The sequence below is a fragment of the Argentina silus genome, assembly GCF_951799395.1.
Source record: "Argentina silus genome assembly, chromosome: 3".
Lineage (NCBI taxonomy): Eukaryota > Metazoa > Chordata > Actinopteri > Argentiniformes > Argentinidae > Argentina > Argentina silus.
In genome coordinates, this window is record NC_139657.1 from 13,938,320 (window position 1) to 13,955,041 (window position 16,722).

Genomic DNA, 16,722 nt, shown 5'->3' on the forward strand with positions numbered 1-16,722 from the left:
TGCACAGGAGCATTGCATCTCTCTGTTGTCCATGTCTGCTGACTCCACAGAGTCTTTGATATGTAGTAATAGACGAGGCCATGGAAATATGGATCTTAAAATACTGTCCCAATATTTTTTTTCTTTACAATGTTTCTAACTACAACAACGCCTCAAAAAACACCATTGGGTATGTTTTCGAGATGACCAAATGTACATATTTTTCACATTTTTACATTTACAGTATATGATATATTGATAGGTATGTATAATCTAACATATGTCTTGTAACAGAGCCATCTCTCTTGTTGGTGCCATGTCCAAAGGAGTTCATGTTTCAAGATTATATGAACGTCACTCTATCTCCCGCAGTTCGGTAATCTCATTCTTTTCATTGCACAGAAAGTAATCTATTGTGAACCTCTTCAATATGCCCATCTCTCTCCGTGAGAAGTGGAGTCCAATCTGAGGTTCCCACCAACCATCCAATCTGGTTCTGATATGGTCGACTGGTTTAAGGTACAGCTCAACTCGGCCCAAACCCATGTAGAGCTTTCGTGGTATCATAACAATGGGACTCATGTTAGTGGGTTTCAGAATGCCAAGACCCTACAGTTAGAGAATATAGTCTCCAACAAGTTACGGATGCTTAAGTCCATCTGTTTTTAAGGTGGTGGGTGTAATCATCTTGAAAGAGGGAATGAAACAAAACAACAGCATAATGTTACAGAGAAAGAGAAAGAGAGACCGACAGAGAGAGAGAGAGAGAGAAAGAGATATTTCTCTAGCATCTCATGGTGTAAGTGGTTTGATTGGGAGTCTATGAAGAGCCAACCTGTCTGACCCGGTGCAAACCGGTCTGATCCAATCTGTTCTGGTCTACCTGCTCACAGTGGAGGTCCAGGACCTCAGGGTGCCAGGTAGCTTGTCCGGCCCGGGAACGTTCCAGGGGCCTTGGGAGGCAGCTGCATTCCTGCCTGCAGGGCCTTCTGTGACTGTAGGGGGGCAGCAGAGCACGCTGTGGGCTGGGGCCCTGTCCTCGTCTCTAGGATGCAGATCTCTCAGCTCAGACCCCTCCTGGAGGTTAACAGGTCCATCCCCACGATCCCCAATGCCTAAAGAGCCTCCATTCAGATTCACACTCAGGTATGAGGAGTCCCAAGGCCAGACAGTGCTCGGACACTGTGTGAACTCTCTCTCGCTCTCCCTGAACCTCTTCTCCATGGACCTCCCCAGGACAGTTTTGCAGGGCCTGGGCTGAAGCTGGGGCTCTCTAGGCCCCCCCTCCATCTCCCCAGGCCCCTGAGGGTTTCCCTGCCCCCTGACAGTGCACCTCTGTTGGGTGGACCTGCCACCCATACCCCCTCTCATGGAGCTGGGGTCCGTCTGCTGTGGAGCCTGGCCTGCAATGTGCAGCTTGGCCTCTAGAGGGAGCTGGTGGGGGGAGTCTGAGGTTGAGGCTGGATGGGATGAGAGCAATGGGGTGGGCTGGGGGTCAAGGGTCACTTCCTGCAGGGCAGAGTGGGCTGAAGGAAGGGTATCCCAGGGGGCGGCACCGTCTACTGAGAAAAGAAGCATGGTCAGAGACAAACTTTCACCAACACGCACACACGCGCGCGCGCGCGCGCGCGCACACACACACACACACACACACACACACACACACACACACACACACACACACACACACACACACACACACACACACACATATATACTGTATATCAAATGCCAAAATATGGCAATGCAAACAAGTATGCAAGAGTGTGTGTGCATACTGTACATTCCCTCATGCATGTAACACTGCCAACAATATACTATATTTATACAGACCAAGACTGTCATCCAAGGTATTACACTGAACAGAAAACCAACCTCAACAAAGAAAGGGACAACTATTGCTTAAAAGGCCTGGTGCCTGTAGACCTCTGTATGTGTAAAACCCCTGAGACGATGGACCGATAGAGAGACAAGTGCCTATTCCAGAGGAATACTATTGATTGCAATTCACAACCAAGACCGCAAGCGCTTACTAGGCTATCATGACTTATCGTTTTACTCATCATGATTCCTATTCACACAGGACTCGAACACAGTTTCACTGTCATTACCTGTGGTAAATAATATGCATCCCTCTCAGGGAGATTGGTGTGTGAGGAGAGGTGTGAATGTGTGTGTGTGTGTTGGAGAGGACAACCCTTGCCGTTGATGAGAGCAGATTCCCTTTACTGAGGGTCCACTTCACTGCACACTCCACTCCCATAGACGTCCTCTTTCCACCTGATTGCTTTTTCTACTGAGACCAAAGCCAAAGGCATGCATGCAGGCATACACAAACACACCCACGCATGCATGCACATGCACACACACACGCACGCACACACACACACACAGACCAGCACACACACGCATGTAAGCACGCATGTAAGCACGCACGCACACACACGCACTCACACACACACTCACACACACTTACACACACACAGATGAATACGAATCAGAATGGACAGAAAGACATGCAGTTTTTCCACGAACCGTGTCTTTAGAGTGGCCCATTAGGAAGAAATAGGGGGAGCTTAGCGTGTCACCTTTCATGCACATGGAGAGGTTGGAAGGTACCATTCCTGAGGGAAGGGGAGTAAGAGCCTATACCAATCATTAGAGTTAAAGCAGAGGGGTTAAAACAGACCTGTTTACTATGATTAGTTCACAAGAGAGAAAGCTTTTGGTAATTGCCAAGTCAGAAGACAGGTTATAAGACAAACACATAGAACTGAAGAATATGTAATAACCTATAGCAGGATGACTTCTATTTCAAGGTTGGGTTATCAAAGGGAAGCAAAATGAATTAAAGCTTTAGTTGTGTCCGTTAATGTCTATTTCAGGTAAAAGCTTTAGTCGTAAGCACTGGTGGTTAGGAAGGTAAATATTCCCTGCTGTTATGCCTTAATATGATCTGAGCACACCTCAACGTTACTGTGGACTGAGTGTGTGAGAGAGGGAGAGAAAAAAGGAGGGAGGAGGGAGAGGGAGGGAGGGAGGGAGAGAGAGAGAGAGTGTGAGAGATGTAGAGGTGTATTTCAAGGGGACCCACCATACTCTGGCACCTGTCCTGAGCCTCTCTTCAGCAGCAGCCTCACCCGCCTCCCCCCTGCCTTAATGAGCTCGATGGCACGGGCGTGGGTCATGTCCCGAGTGCTGTCCCCATTTATCTCTATGATCTGATCCCCCACCTGAGAAAGACAGGGCAGGGAGAAGAGGTAGAGATAGATTGAAAGAGGGTGAAAAGAAAGGGACGAGTAAGAGAGAGGAGATGTAAAAAGGGTAAAAAGAGAGAGCAGACAGGAGGAGCGCTGCGATCATCACACGTCACAACATTTAAAACTGGATTTCCCCCCCAAAAAAGAAAAAGGGAAGGTGTTTCAGGACGAACTTTAGACGAAGAAGGATTAGACAAGAGATTATGGTCAGGAGCAGGTCTACAAAAGGAGCACATTGTATCAACCGTTTCATTAAGTCTCCCTCGCTGGGAGTTCCATTAGGCTCCGACTGTCGGATCTTCCTAATCTCACGGTAGTTCCAGAGCGGAACGTGTCGTCTCACCCTCATCCTGCCGTTGCGGATGGCCGGCCCGTCCTCCGCCAGACGGAGCACAAACAGGTCCATCTTATACTCCCTCCCGCCGCGGATACTGAAGCCGAATCCCTTCACGCTCTTCTCCAGCTCCACCGTGAAGTAGTCAAAGTCCTGCAGACAACACACAACACACAATCCATATACACACTTATCAGCAGCACTCATTGTGTACCTAACATACAGCATACAGTATTCAACAGGGAAACAGGAGGAGGATGGGGCTCATTGTAATGCACGGAACGGAATGAGGAACGGTATCAAACGCAAGGCTCCTTCGATGTCCTCCACCTCCACCAGTCTCCCCTGGTATTCAACCAACAAATAAACTGCATATTCAACATATTACCCACATCACATACCAACAAACATAGTACTGAGTACACACATCACATACCAACAAACATAGCTCTACCCATACATAAGCCATAAAGAGACCAACATCTAGACCCACAACCTACCAGGCCATGTTGTAGCTGTGGTCTGAAGTCAGGGGGGAACTGGCCCAGAGGGAACTGGCCAGCAGTAGAGTGCTGCCTGTAGTCGATGAGGGGGGGCGGGTGTCGGTAGTCCAACGTTGGCGGCTGCCGGTAGTCAGCCACAGGGGGGTGGCGGTAGTCAACGGGAGGTTGCCGATAGTCGGTGAAGGGAGGCTGCCTGATGTCTGGTTTAACGTCCTGCCTGGCTTTGACCTCCGACCTGTAGCCGAACACAGAAATGGGATTTAAAAAAAAAAAAAAAAGGTTTCCTCCTCCTGAGGGGCAGGGAATCATTTAGAGATATCCAGAAGATGCATTTAATATAGACTCACACAACATTCACCCTTATAATCAAGGCAAGCAGTGACGCTGTGAAAGGATCCCTTTGCTTACCCATTTGATTTCTCCTCAGTCATCACAGTGAACACTATTCGGTAAGACCTGTGTGTGAATTGAATCCTGTTCAGGGTCGTGGCTAATGTTGTGATATGAGTTTGAGTTGATCCGCGGTGGGGTGCAGGGATTATTCTGTGTGTGCGCTGTCTGGTGGGATTACCACAGGAGGTAAAGGAAATATCATCCACTGTTAAAACTTTCATAAAGCTCTCACTCGTTTAGGGGAGCTGGGAACGGAACTCTGAATCTCTTGCGCCGAAATACACGCACAAACACGCGCGCGCACGCACGCACACACACACACACACACACACACACACACACACACACACACGCTCTCTCTCTGGTTGTGACAGCAAACAGCACCCCGAGGCTGGGCTCCATGCATTATACAGAGGATATCTAGAGATCAATTATTCACTAACGCCGTCAGAGTTAAGTGGTGTTATGCAAGGAAAAAGAGACTTGAGGGGGAGACTGACTGAGACGGAAGTCACAGGTAGTCTCCTAAAGTTTGGAGCAAGATTATAATGCTCATACACACAGCTGTGTATACACACACAAACTACCACAATCTTAGAATATAGGCCTATACCCCTCCCACACACATGCATGCATCTACATTCATATCCGCACTCACACACAATACAGAAACACCCATATTGTTGAAGAGTGCTTTGTATTGTCCTCATTGTTACCAAACAGGGTTGGAATACTCCCTTTATTTGTGACCATAACTAACTCACCTGCCATCATGGAGGTAGAGCTGGGGAGGGGGCCCAGGTGGCTGTGTGACCGGGCTCTGCTGGGTACCAGCTGGACTGGCCTGGTTGGCTGCTGGGGCAGGCTGGGTCACTGCCTGGCCGGGCTGCGCTGGTGTTTGGCTTGGCTGTGTTGGTGCTTGGCCGGGCTGAGCGGCTGTTAGGCCGGGTTGGGCTGCTGTTTGGCTGGGCTGGGTGCCTCCTTGGCTGGGCTGGGCTACAGGGCTGGGCTGAGTCTGGGGGCTGTGTTTCTGGGTCATTGGACTCTGTTTCTCTGAGCTGGGCCCAGAGTGAGGATCTGCAACGAAGAGAGAGTGGTTGTCATGGTAACATGCATGTTTCAGTTTTCAGGCAACAGAGACGTTTCATAGCAACGGTTAGCAACAAGACCGTGTACCTTGAATAGTACGTGCTGGGGGGGAAAAAGTCAATCAAATTGAAAATCTCTACCACTCTTTCTTTCTCTCTTTTCTCTCTCTCTCTCTCTCTCTCTCTCTCTCTCTCTAATCTTGTTCAACGTCCGTCACTCACCCTCCTCCGGTATGATGTGCAGCGTGACGATGAGTCCAGCGTCTTTGATGAGTTTGACGATGTCTGCGTGGGGCATGCTGATAATGGACTGCCCGTTCACGGCTAGGATCCTGTCTCCTACCTTCAGCTTCCCACAGCGGTCGGCTGGGCTGCCCTCGATGATACGGCCAATCTTATGGGGCACAGCTGGGGAGGAGCAACGGTTGAAAGGTCAGGTCAGTCACATAGGACATAGGACAGTTCATTAGAACTGGAACGTTTGATCTACTCTATAATATAGGCCATTTAGCTGACGCTTTTTATGCAAAGCGATTTACATTGCCGTGAGTGTTTACATTTTTTCAGTATCTATGGTCCCAGCGGGAACCTAACTCTACAATTCCATGACCTCTCCACGTTCTAGAGCCAGCCTTGGCGTTCTAGAGTCGACCCCCCCCCCCCCCCCAGCGTAACTCACTGATGACGGAGGCGTTCTCCGGTCGGTTCAGGGAGCTGATGATGACGAACCCGAAGCCCTCGTTCTCCTTACGATGGATGACCACGTCACTGGTCTGCAGGGCGGCGGCTTCGAGGGGGGCACCGGGGGTGGTGGGGGCGTTGCCGGGGGTGATGGGAGCGGAAGCGGAGGCCGCGTCGCTGCGGGGAGAGCTGTGCTGGGTGGAGACGGAGCCGGGGCTGCGGCCGTTCACCGGACACGGCTCGCCTACAGTTGGGAGAGGAACAGGGAGGAACAGATTGATGCTAATTCAACGACACGGGTCCCTCGTTTGACCACGCAAGGGTAACGTGTAACGCTTCCACAGAGTTTTCACAGCGATAGGGTCAAGTGTCAAATTTGAAATGACACATGGTTCCCAGTCAGTGGTAAGTTTACACGGCGGCTCCTCACCGGGCATGAAGACTCTCCTCCTGACAGTCAGGCTGACCTGACCATTACGGGCGGCGGCGTGCATGAGGTCGATCACGTATCTGTGCGGTTTCCCGGCAACCACCATCTTATCCACGGAGATGAGCTCGTCCCCGGGCCGCAGTCTCCCGTCACGCTCGGCAGGGGTGTTCTCTATTATGGCGCCAATCACGATCTGTTCAACGATAATGGTAATATTAGCAGCGTAGACTTAGGAGGGAACCCTATGGGGCAGCAGTGCAGACGGCTCATCCAGTTACTACCTCTCTCTGGGGTTATTCTGTTTGTACCCCTTTAGTTCCCCGACCGTCTATTTATGTTCTCATATTTTGTTCTATCTAAAGAATAGGCAACCTGTATTTCTGATGGTTTCTGTGTCTCTCAGGTGTGACAATAGTTGTGGAACTATATCAGTATGGGGAAGGGAGGTCAGAGGGTCACGGAATGGGATGGGTGGGTGGATGGATGGATGGATGGATGGATGGATGGATGGATGGATGGATGGATGGATGGATGGATGGGGGTAGCAGAATGATGAGGTAGATTTGTCTAAGTGTGAGGAGCCAAGTGGGTGGAATCAGTTTCTGGATGATAGGTGTGATGTGTGTTATACGTGTGGGAGTCGTGTGGCATATTGGATTGTAATCTCTGTAAAATGAGTTTAATTGTATCAATATGTTAGGTACAGATCAGGTGTGTTGTGTAATGTGAAGGTGAGATTAGATGTGTTATGCATGACGGGTAAAATGTAAGGTGGGGTAATGTTAATTAACTGAGTTACTATGGATGTTTGAGGTGGATGAAGTCGATCAGGTTAGGTAAGGAGTGTTAATGGATGTTGCATATCGGGTGGCTGTTTAGGTTGTGTTAGTGGATAATGTGTGTGTGTAAGATGAGGTTAGATGTGTGTGTTGTCACGCCCGTCCCATACGAGCCTTGTCGCGTGCGTCCGGACTCACAGCCTGCACGGCCTCGTCTCCCCCCAGGATGCGGAACCCAAACCCAGTCTTCTCTCTCAGTAGGTGCACCTCCACCTCCTGGTACTCTGGACCTGACACAGAGACGGAGGAAAGGAGAGAGGGAGGGGGGGGGGGGGAGAATTACATTAAACATTTCAATACAGAACATCATTGCCAAGAGTTGGCAGAAAGCAGCACTGTTCAGGATTCATATAATCTTTCATCTACGCCAATTTACAAAGAAGACAGGTCTGTAAAAGTCTACTGATAGCATATTCAGCCTACAGTTATAACCACCACTAAGTACCCCATAACTGAACATACCCCTTAATGTGGCTATGTTATTGTGGAAGACTCCATTTCCCATGAACCTCCAACACAGAAGAGGAAGGGGTGCAGTACTCACGCCTGCTCTCGTAGATGGCCCTGGACTTCTCATAAAGGTCATAGGGGTCAGGCTTGTTGAGGTCAAAGCCCTCAGTGGAGTCTGGGACAGAGGTGCGGTGCTGTGGCTGGGAGGGGAAGGATGTGCCAGGGGGAAGCACCGAGGCAGACAGGCTGGTCTGGGGACTGCCATGGGGGTCCCACTGCTCTGGCAGCTACAGGCAGAGAGAGAGAGAGAGGGGGGGGGGGGAGAAGTGGAGAATAAAGGAGTTGGAATATATAGATTTATCAAATTGTATCAAAATTAAAATAATGAAAATAGAAAAATATCAATATCATTCACAGCTAAATGACTCAACAAATGGCAAGAACTAAGCAACCTGGCCGAGGTGAAAACACAGTGATAGGAACACACTTCTGGCAACACTATCAATGAAGATGATGAGTAGGATTGAAACAACAAAAATACAATGAGACCCTATATTCCCAGAACCAGAATACAAAATGTAATCACTGCAGTGTACTAATCTCATTCAAGCAGGTCAGAACAGGTTCATTTAAACAGTGAAGCAAAAACCAAACAGCTCCCAGGCAAAACAGGCTCAGTGACAAACACTGATGACATATGTTACTGTGTCACCCTTCTACATGAGCAAATGAACAAATAAATATAAACACACACACACACACACGAACACACACACACACACACACACACACACACACACACACACACACACACACACACAGTATCTACTACCCAATCAGATTGAGCAGAGGGTTGAATGGTGGTGCTTTACCTGTTTAGAAGTCTTCCATGGAGAGAGGTGGCCTGCAGAGACAAACACAAATACAGTTATCCATCCCCTAGAGATGACGAGGGCAATAGACCGCATCCCAAATAGTACAATAGAATAGAGAGTAGAGCCGACTCTGTGGTGTTCAGGGACTGGGTAAACCACAACTCTGCGTCTGTTGTTTACCCACATTAAGAGTGTGAATATCTCTCTTGGTAACCCAAGGACAACATTCACAGTTCACTGATTTCATATTCCTCTGTTTTTGGGCTTTGTTTGTGTATCTCCACCTAAATGGGTTCACTGGTTGCATTTGTTTTCAGCATAATTACATCAGCTCGCTGCAGGCGGGAGCAGCGCCTATTTTTACCCCCAATAACTCCTCACTGTGCTAGGTACACTACATCACAGGCAGCAGGAAGCATGGGACCTAGCCTAGCTGCTACATCACAGCCATCTCCCTAACAGGTCCCCTGTGACGGCACAGAATCAAAAGACAAATACCACTACAGAGAGAGACCCAAATGCATACATTTAGACATGTTTTTGTTTTTTTGGTACAATTACAGCACTGTATAAGCGCTCCATCTGTAATAACCCAAAACAATGAAGACGTTGAACGTTGTCATTCGTAGTTGTGTTGCAGGCAAAGGAGGCCCACGGAGAATCACATGTTGCTACATTCATTCCGCCTCCGTGCTTTTCTGAAGGACGTCAGAAAACATTGAATGAGTTGTGTCAGAGAATACGAATAAGGGCTGCTTTGTGAGACAGAACGCTGCTCTGAGAAATCTGGCAGTCAGTGGTATAATCAATGAATATGCAGTAGAACCTAGAGAGGTTATATATCGCAGACAGAACACACGGAATGTAGGCATGCTGACACTTCAAGGAGAATTCCTCCCGCTTCGGCCTTGAGAGACAAGCGGAATGACAGTAAAGCTCAACAAATTGCTATTTGGTATTTGTGTTTAACTTCTGACAGTTATTATTATCGTGCTGTTAATATGTTGATTGTATCCAGCCATTCAGATTGTTGCACACATTGGCCTTCTCCATGGCCCTGAAGAACATCCCCATAGAGATAAATGAGTGGCTGAGAGCTGTCCATGGTGCTGAAGAACATCCCCATAGAGATAAATAAGTGGCTGAGAGCTGTCCATGGTCCTGAAGAACATCCCGTAGAGATAAATAAGTGGCTAAAAGCTGTCCATGGTGCTGAAATTATTCCTAAATCTGTGTAGGACGAACTACAAACCAGCTTCATTGCACTAAGATCATAAGATCATAGTTTCCTGTGTCCATGAGTGCCTTTTCTAGGAAACAATTACCATCCTTACGGACACATTTCTGCCCACTTAGGTTTGATGCAAATCGCATTCTTAATATTATACCAAGTGTGTGGATGACTACCATGCATGCTAATGAATAACTAACGAATAACAATTATCATGGATTCCTAAAGCTCCACACTGCTAATTTAAAAAGCCAGTGGTCAGGGGGTCTGGTAGTGGAGCTTCACAGACTAGCCTGCTGAGTTCTGGAGTAACTCCAAACAACACTGATTGGCTCCTGTGCCCTGCTTTCCCTCCCCCGAGTTGCAGGATCTGCATTCTTGTTGGTGCAGCCAGCTGTCTGTTGTCTTTGGTTGGCTTGGCGTTAAATGGGGTGTCGGGGGAGAGAGCTGTGAACACGACCGGAGCTCAGTGGAACTTTGGCAGCATGCCCATGCTAGGGAAGTCAGACAAAGAAACACCACACACACACACACACACACACACAAACACACACAGCAGTCTGACGCCTCATCTTTTTTAGTTACTACATACTGATGCTTCCACACAAGCAGATACATCCATAAATTAGTACACTATGTGTAAATAAAGGCAAGCCAAAACATATAGCTGTACATGCACATACAGCTGTACACATCTCCTGTGAGTCATTCAGTACAACCCTGTTTTTGTCTCTCACCCTGTAGCAAGTTATCCCTGGGCTGTGTGTGTGTGTGTGTGTGTGTGTGTGTGTGTGTGTGTGTGTGTGTGTGTGTGTGAGGCTGATAGTCCCTCTGGGGCCATTGCCCTAGGCTGTTTGATGTAGGAGGAGAAGATTGGGTGGGGGGATGGGAGGTGGCATTGGGGGAGGGGAGGGGGTTATCATCATGTCAGGTACAGTACACAGTGGATAGTCCTTTGGGAGTGTGTATGTGGCTATGGAAGAGGGATGTGTGGTGTGTGTGTGTGCATGCATGCTTGTGTGTGTCAGGTAATCTTAAGTATATAAAACACTAGTTCTTAATTCAGGTTTAGGGTTAGGATGAGGGTTAAGGTTATATTTGTGGTCAGAAAGTGCTGTATGGACGCCCATTCTAGCACGGCCAAAGCAACAAATGACAATGTGCTCTGAATACTAAAGCTGTAGTTGTAAAAATCACAAACCACCAGGTGGCGTGTGCTGGCTCTGCAGGGATGTAAGGCGCTCAAACTGTCAGCTGCTGAAGACACATGGGCAGATTGACTGACACATGCACGCGCGCATGCACGCACACGCACACACCCACACACACACCCACCCACACATACACCCACACACCCACACACAGTGTCATTGGAACCGGTCCAATTGGCTGCTCACTGTCAAGCTGACTGTCACTGTTGTGTGTGCATCTAAAGAGTAGACATTACACAGCCAATTGAATTTAACAGTCTGAATGCAGTCAATGGACTTCCATGCAGATGGTACAGTATACAGCTTCCATTCTGGAAGTGGATTATAAATGGGGGGACGATATTTGTAATGTCATCTACAGATGATGACAGATGAATAGACTGATAATGTCATCAGTCTATTCTTCAGACTAGATCCATATCTGTGAGTGTGTGTGTGTGTGTGTGTGTGTGTGTGTGTGTGTGTGTGTGTGTCAGGTCAGCTCTGAGCCCTAGCGCTGACCTTACTCTCTGTCACGCCACGTCTAACGGCTAGCAGACATCATACCTCTCCCAGCATCCTCTAGGCCTGGCTGTGACATAGCCAAACACCCTTTGGCTGCAGGGAACTTGCGGAAATGTGTGTGTGTGTGTGTGTGTGTGTGTGTGTGTGCCTGACATTGCCGTGCCTTGGCTAGCACAACCTCAGGTAATAATCCATGCTAATTTTGACCCTGTAACCACAACACCTTTTAGGGAATCAGTGCGAGAGCACATGTCAAACAAATAGGCTTTCGGTGTGCAATTAAATTTCCTCGCAGGTGGCCAATCTTGCAGGAAATTAGAAAAAGAGGGAAAATGGCAGGTCTCCATGTTGCCCTTGCTGATTTTTTGGAGAGCTCTCACCCTGCGTTCCAACCTTCCCCACCAATCACTTCTCTCTTATTTCTTTTTTTTCCCTCTCTCTATTTCAAAACTCCATTTCCATCAACCCCGTCAGGCCAAGGGTGCGTGGTTTCATTTCATTCTTTCATACAATTGAGAGGAGACCGAAAGCACAGGAATGCATAGAGAGGATGAAATGTCACTATTGATTTGCTGTCTACTGTGCAGAGATCTGTCGCTTTTTTGTTTCTGTTCCAGCTAGACAATACATACAGTACATACACAGACATGCTGGAACTACAGTCTCTGGAACACGGTGTCTACATTACCAAAGCAGTTTCAGAAAAATCAATGATCTTTCATAGTGCGCACATTTCCTCTCTTAAACACGTGTTCTTTTCTTGTGAATATTTTTTTGGGGGATTATTGAAGACAAAGTGCTTCCCATACAGTTACAAAACCAATTTCAACAGACAATGAAAGAAGTATTCTACGCAGGTGAAATATTCATGTGAGGATTGGTTTCCTCAGTGAGAGATAGAGACAGACTAGTCTCTCTAAGCTAAATAGAGTGTCTTCTAACACAGTCTGGCCAAGCAAGGCAGGCAGGCAGCCAGGCAGGCAGACAGGCAGGCAGGCAGGCAGACAGACAGGCAGGCAGGCAGGCAGATGAACGGACAGACAGACAGACAGACAGACAGACATCCTGCTCACCTGTGCCTCCTCCTCTCTGTATCAGTAGTGTAGCCTCTGCCCCTACAGGACACTCTTTGAGCAGCTCCACCACACGGCCGTGTCCTGCCCCCGCCACCGCCTGCTGGTTGACCTCCAGGATCAGGTCTCCCTCGCTCAGCCCCATGCCACCCAGGGCCCCCGGCTCCAGCACCTGGGAACACAACCACAACCACTGTCACCAGCTCGGTCTCTGTTTCAAATGTTTTATTTTTTTATTTTTCTTATGTTTATGACTCAAACTAACTGTTTCAGGTAATCAGGTTTTAAGATTCTAACTCAAAATGTATGTTTTTGAGTACCTAAAGGATCATAACTTTTAAATGAAATCTTATCGCAATGTAGAGACCGTTCATTGTACACATTTTGCTATGAAAATGCACATGCTGTTTCTCACCCTTTTGAATTCAAATAAAATGTTAAAATATCCATATCACACTGCTACTTAGTGAAATGCTAACAGGAGAGGCAATGAAAAAGTAATGGGGTAAAGACAGCCATTTTACTGTACTTCACCTGTTTCACCCGCTGCCCAGTGGGACTGTCCGCAATGGTGAACCCGAATCCCTCCGACCCCTTCACCATGGTAACCGTCAGCAGCTCCACCTGAATCGATCCCCCAGCAATCCCTGTCGCCCCCGACGACGCCATAGAGACATTATCATCATGAGGCGTGAGTGTGGGAGCGGACCCAGGGGTGGTGGGGGGTAGGGAGGAGCCATCCAGGTGAGTGTCCCCAGGGTGGGGGGCTCCAGGCTGGGCTAGAGCCTGGGGAGGGAGCTGGGAGCTCAGGGACAGGTACTCCAGGTACGGGTCATAGCTGCCACGCCCGTTCACCACTAGGGGGCGATGCTCCATGCCCATGGGGGTCAGAGAGGCGCTAGCTGCCCCGCTGGGGTCCTCGGGGTCAAAGGGCAGAGAGTAGCCGCGGCAGAGCACCAGGGTCACACTCTGGCCAATGGGCACCGACTGGAACAGTTTGACCACGTCAGCGTGAGTGGTGCCCAGGACACAGATGTCATTGATGTAGACGATGACATCACCTGAGGGAAGGACGAGACACAGGGAGAGGATGAGACGAAGAGGTACTGGAGATTGGAGACTGCGTCATAAAAGAGACCAGGAAGTGGACTGTAAATGGAAGCCCGTTCAGTTACATTATCACCCTGAACGGGGATAATGGTATCATGAATTTAGGGGAAGACGGATATTCACATACAGTACAAGCACATACAAACATAACCATAGCCTCGTAAAAAATAACCAACATATTACACACACATGAATACCTTCTATACTGCAGAAACACATTGACATGTCACTGTCAGAAGGAGCCTAATGACTTTCTAGAGCATAAGAGAGGCCCTTGATATCAGTTTGGCAGCAGGTGTGGTAAACAGGGCTGCTGTGCTCTACAAGTGTGTGTGTGTGTGTGTATGTGTGTGTGTATGTGTATGTGTGTGTGTGTATATGTGTATGTGTGAGGGTGTGATGGTATGTGTGGCGGGGTCAGGGCGAGGACAGTGCCTCGGTGTGTCTCTGAAGACACGGCAGCCATCTGGAGCTCCCAGAGACGCCGTTTACACTGCTACATCAACCTGGGGATGATTAACATCTCTCTCACTCTGTAACACCCAAGTGCGCACACACACACACACACACATACACACACACACACACACACACACAAACACAGTGCGTGTGTGTGTGTGCGCATGTGTTTGTGTGTGTGTGTGTGTGTATGTGTGTGTGCGTATGTGCCTTTAACTGCTGCTTGGAAAAGTGCCTGATTCATGATTCTCATTCATTCAATACCCCAAAAAGACAATATCCCAGATGACCTATTTACATGGAGAGTGAGTGAGGGGCAACAAATGAGAGCTCACTCATGATTATACAACTAGGCTTGAGATGATTGACTTGTCCCGTCTGGCAACTGACGCAGAGGACAACGTTTTGGGCTTCAAGAAGAAGCACCACTGGGAAACTGGACATGCCTTTGGAGTCTGGTCGGACTGGCCGGATCTCACCGACCTATGCAACCGGATCGGAGTGGAGTTGAAATGGGCACACACTAATCCACAAATGGAACTAGTGTCTTCATCTGATGCAGTGGTCACTGACCCCTGTGTTGATGTGGAGACTACGGTCACCTATGAGGGAACATCGCAGGAGCTACAGAATACATGACTACAGAAGCAGCATTGATGCAACATTGGACTGACCTGAGGTTGCAGGAGAAACCTGGAATTCTCTTTCATATTCCATGTACAAACAGGCTGACATAGGCAAGGACGTACTTATCTTTACGGGTTCGGTTATGGGTTCAAATGGAGTCAGCGGCACATATCACTTGGGCTGCCATGCATACAAAGGCCATTACATTGCCATGCATGACCGCATTGTTGACCTAACTGCGAGTGAAGCAACATCATGAACAGTTACAATTCACTTGTATTTCTGTCTTACAGCTCACCTGGTTCAGTGAGAATGATGGCAAGGTTTTTCTCCAATGTGTCAAAAAACCTGACATTGTTGTTGTTGATGAAAGCCAAGGAGAGGTGATGTTTGGCAGCCTTACCTGACAGTACGTGACCAAAGAAAAAAGCTACTACGACCTGTATGACCTTTGTTATATGTTGGGTTTTTGCTTTACTGTGAACACAAATAATATATTCAACTGTGTGTGTGTGTGCATGTTTGTGTGTGTGTGTGTGTGTGGTTGATGTGCTTCAGAGTGGAGACGAGCAGCCTTGTCTGCTGTAGTTAAAGTCACAGCCCCATGACAAATGCAACTGCCTCAAATCCTCTATTTCACACTTCTGGAGGCATACACACGCACATACACACACATACACTGCACACACAACCTTCCCTAACAGCAATGCTGCTCAGCTCAAATAGGCCAGCTAATCTCAGGCAGGGAGGGAGAGAGAGAGAGAGAGGATGTGTCTGTGTGTGTGTGTGTGTGTGTGTGTGTGTGTGTGTGTGTGTGTGTGTTGATGTGTGTGTGTGTGTGTGTGTGTGTGTTGATGTGTGTGTGTGTGTGTGTTGATGTGTGTGTGTGTGTGGGGGGGGGGTTGGCAATGTCAGAGAGAAGGATAGAGCAAGCAGGGGAGAGAGAAATCAGGACAGAGAGAGATAGAGTGAGGCGTAAAAAGAGAGGGACAGAAAGACAGAGAGAAGGAAAGAGAGAGAGAGAGTGAGAGAGACAGAGGAGAGGCAGTGGCAGAGATAGAGAGAGAAAAAGATTGAGATGGACAGTGCGGGCAGGAGGAGCAAAGCTGAGTGAGAAAGGCAGAGTGGGCAGTGCATGAGAGAGAAGGAGACAGACAGAGAGAGAGAAAGAGAGCAGAGAGAGAGGGGGTAGAGACAGACATTTCTGGATCCACTAAAATGAGCAGTTTAGACACCAACAGTGTCCAGGCATGAGGCCAGCTTACTGAGTCAGTAGAGAGGACAGATACAGCCCAGTACACCAGGCCACTCAGTAGCTACACATCCAATACGAATAATCATCTAAAGGATGGTGTGTGAGTGTGTGTTTGAATGTAGGGATGTGTGTGTACAGTGTGTGTGTGTGTGTGTGTGTGTGTGTGTGCGTTTAAATATTGTATATGCGTTTAGATATATTTGTGTGTGTGTGTGTGTGTGTGTGTGTGTGTGTGTGTTACCTGTGTCCATCTTGCCGTCCTGTGCTGCAGGTCCCTCTGGTATGACACTCTTGACCTGCAGGAACTCGTCCGGTTCGTCTCCTCCGATGATGGTGAAGCCAAAGCCCATGTTGCTCTTCTGCAGCGCGGTGGACAGGAAGCTGCCCTTCAGCTGGGTGGGGTCCCGTGTGAACGGAGGC

The 16,722-nt window shown here is 48.4% G+C and overlaps 1 protein-coding gene across 1 annotated transcript in view; it reads right to left on the minus strand.

Annotated features, from left to right (window-relative positions):
• Positions 1-858: 858 nt before the first annotated feature.
• The window catches only part of magi2b (membrane associated guanylate kinase, WW and PDZ domain containing 2b), a gene marked incomplete at both ends in the record, with an annotated part of 53,781 nt that continues 37,917 nt past the window's right edge, over positions 859-16,722 (minus strand). Inside the window, 14 exons of the mRNA XM_083667283.1 lie at positions 859-1,538; positions 3,074-3,212; positions 3,583-3,726; positions 4,089-4,311; positions 5,234-5,546; positions 5,780-5,965; positions 6,237-6,482; positions 6,669-6,861; positions 7,622-7,737; positions 8,052-8,244; positions 8,830-8,861; positions 12,852-13,023; positions 13,386-13,912; positions 16,544-16,722. The exon at positions 16,544-16,722 is cut by the window's right edge and continues 4 nt beyond it. Coding sequence (XP_083523409.1) covers positions 859-1,538; positions 3,074-3,212; positions 3,583-3,726; positions 4,089-4,311; positions 5,234-5,546; positions 5,780-5,965; positions 6,237-6,482; positions 6,669-6,861; positions 7,622-7,737; positions 8,052-8,244; positions 8,830-8,861; positions 12,852-13,023; positions 13,386-13,912; positions 16,544-16,722 — 3,343 coding nt within the window. The remainder of the gene's footprint in view (positions 1,539-3,073; positions 3,213-3,582; positions 3,727-4,088; positions 4,312-5,233; positions 5,547-5,779; positions 5,966-6,236; positions 6,483-6,668; positions 6,862-7,621; positions 7,738-8,051; positions 8,245-8,829; positions 8,862-12,851; positions 13,024-13,385; positions 13,913-16,543) is intronic.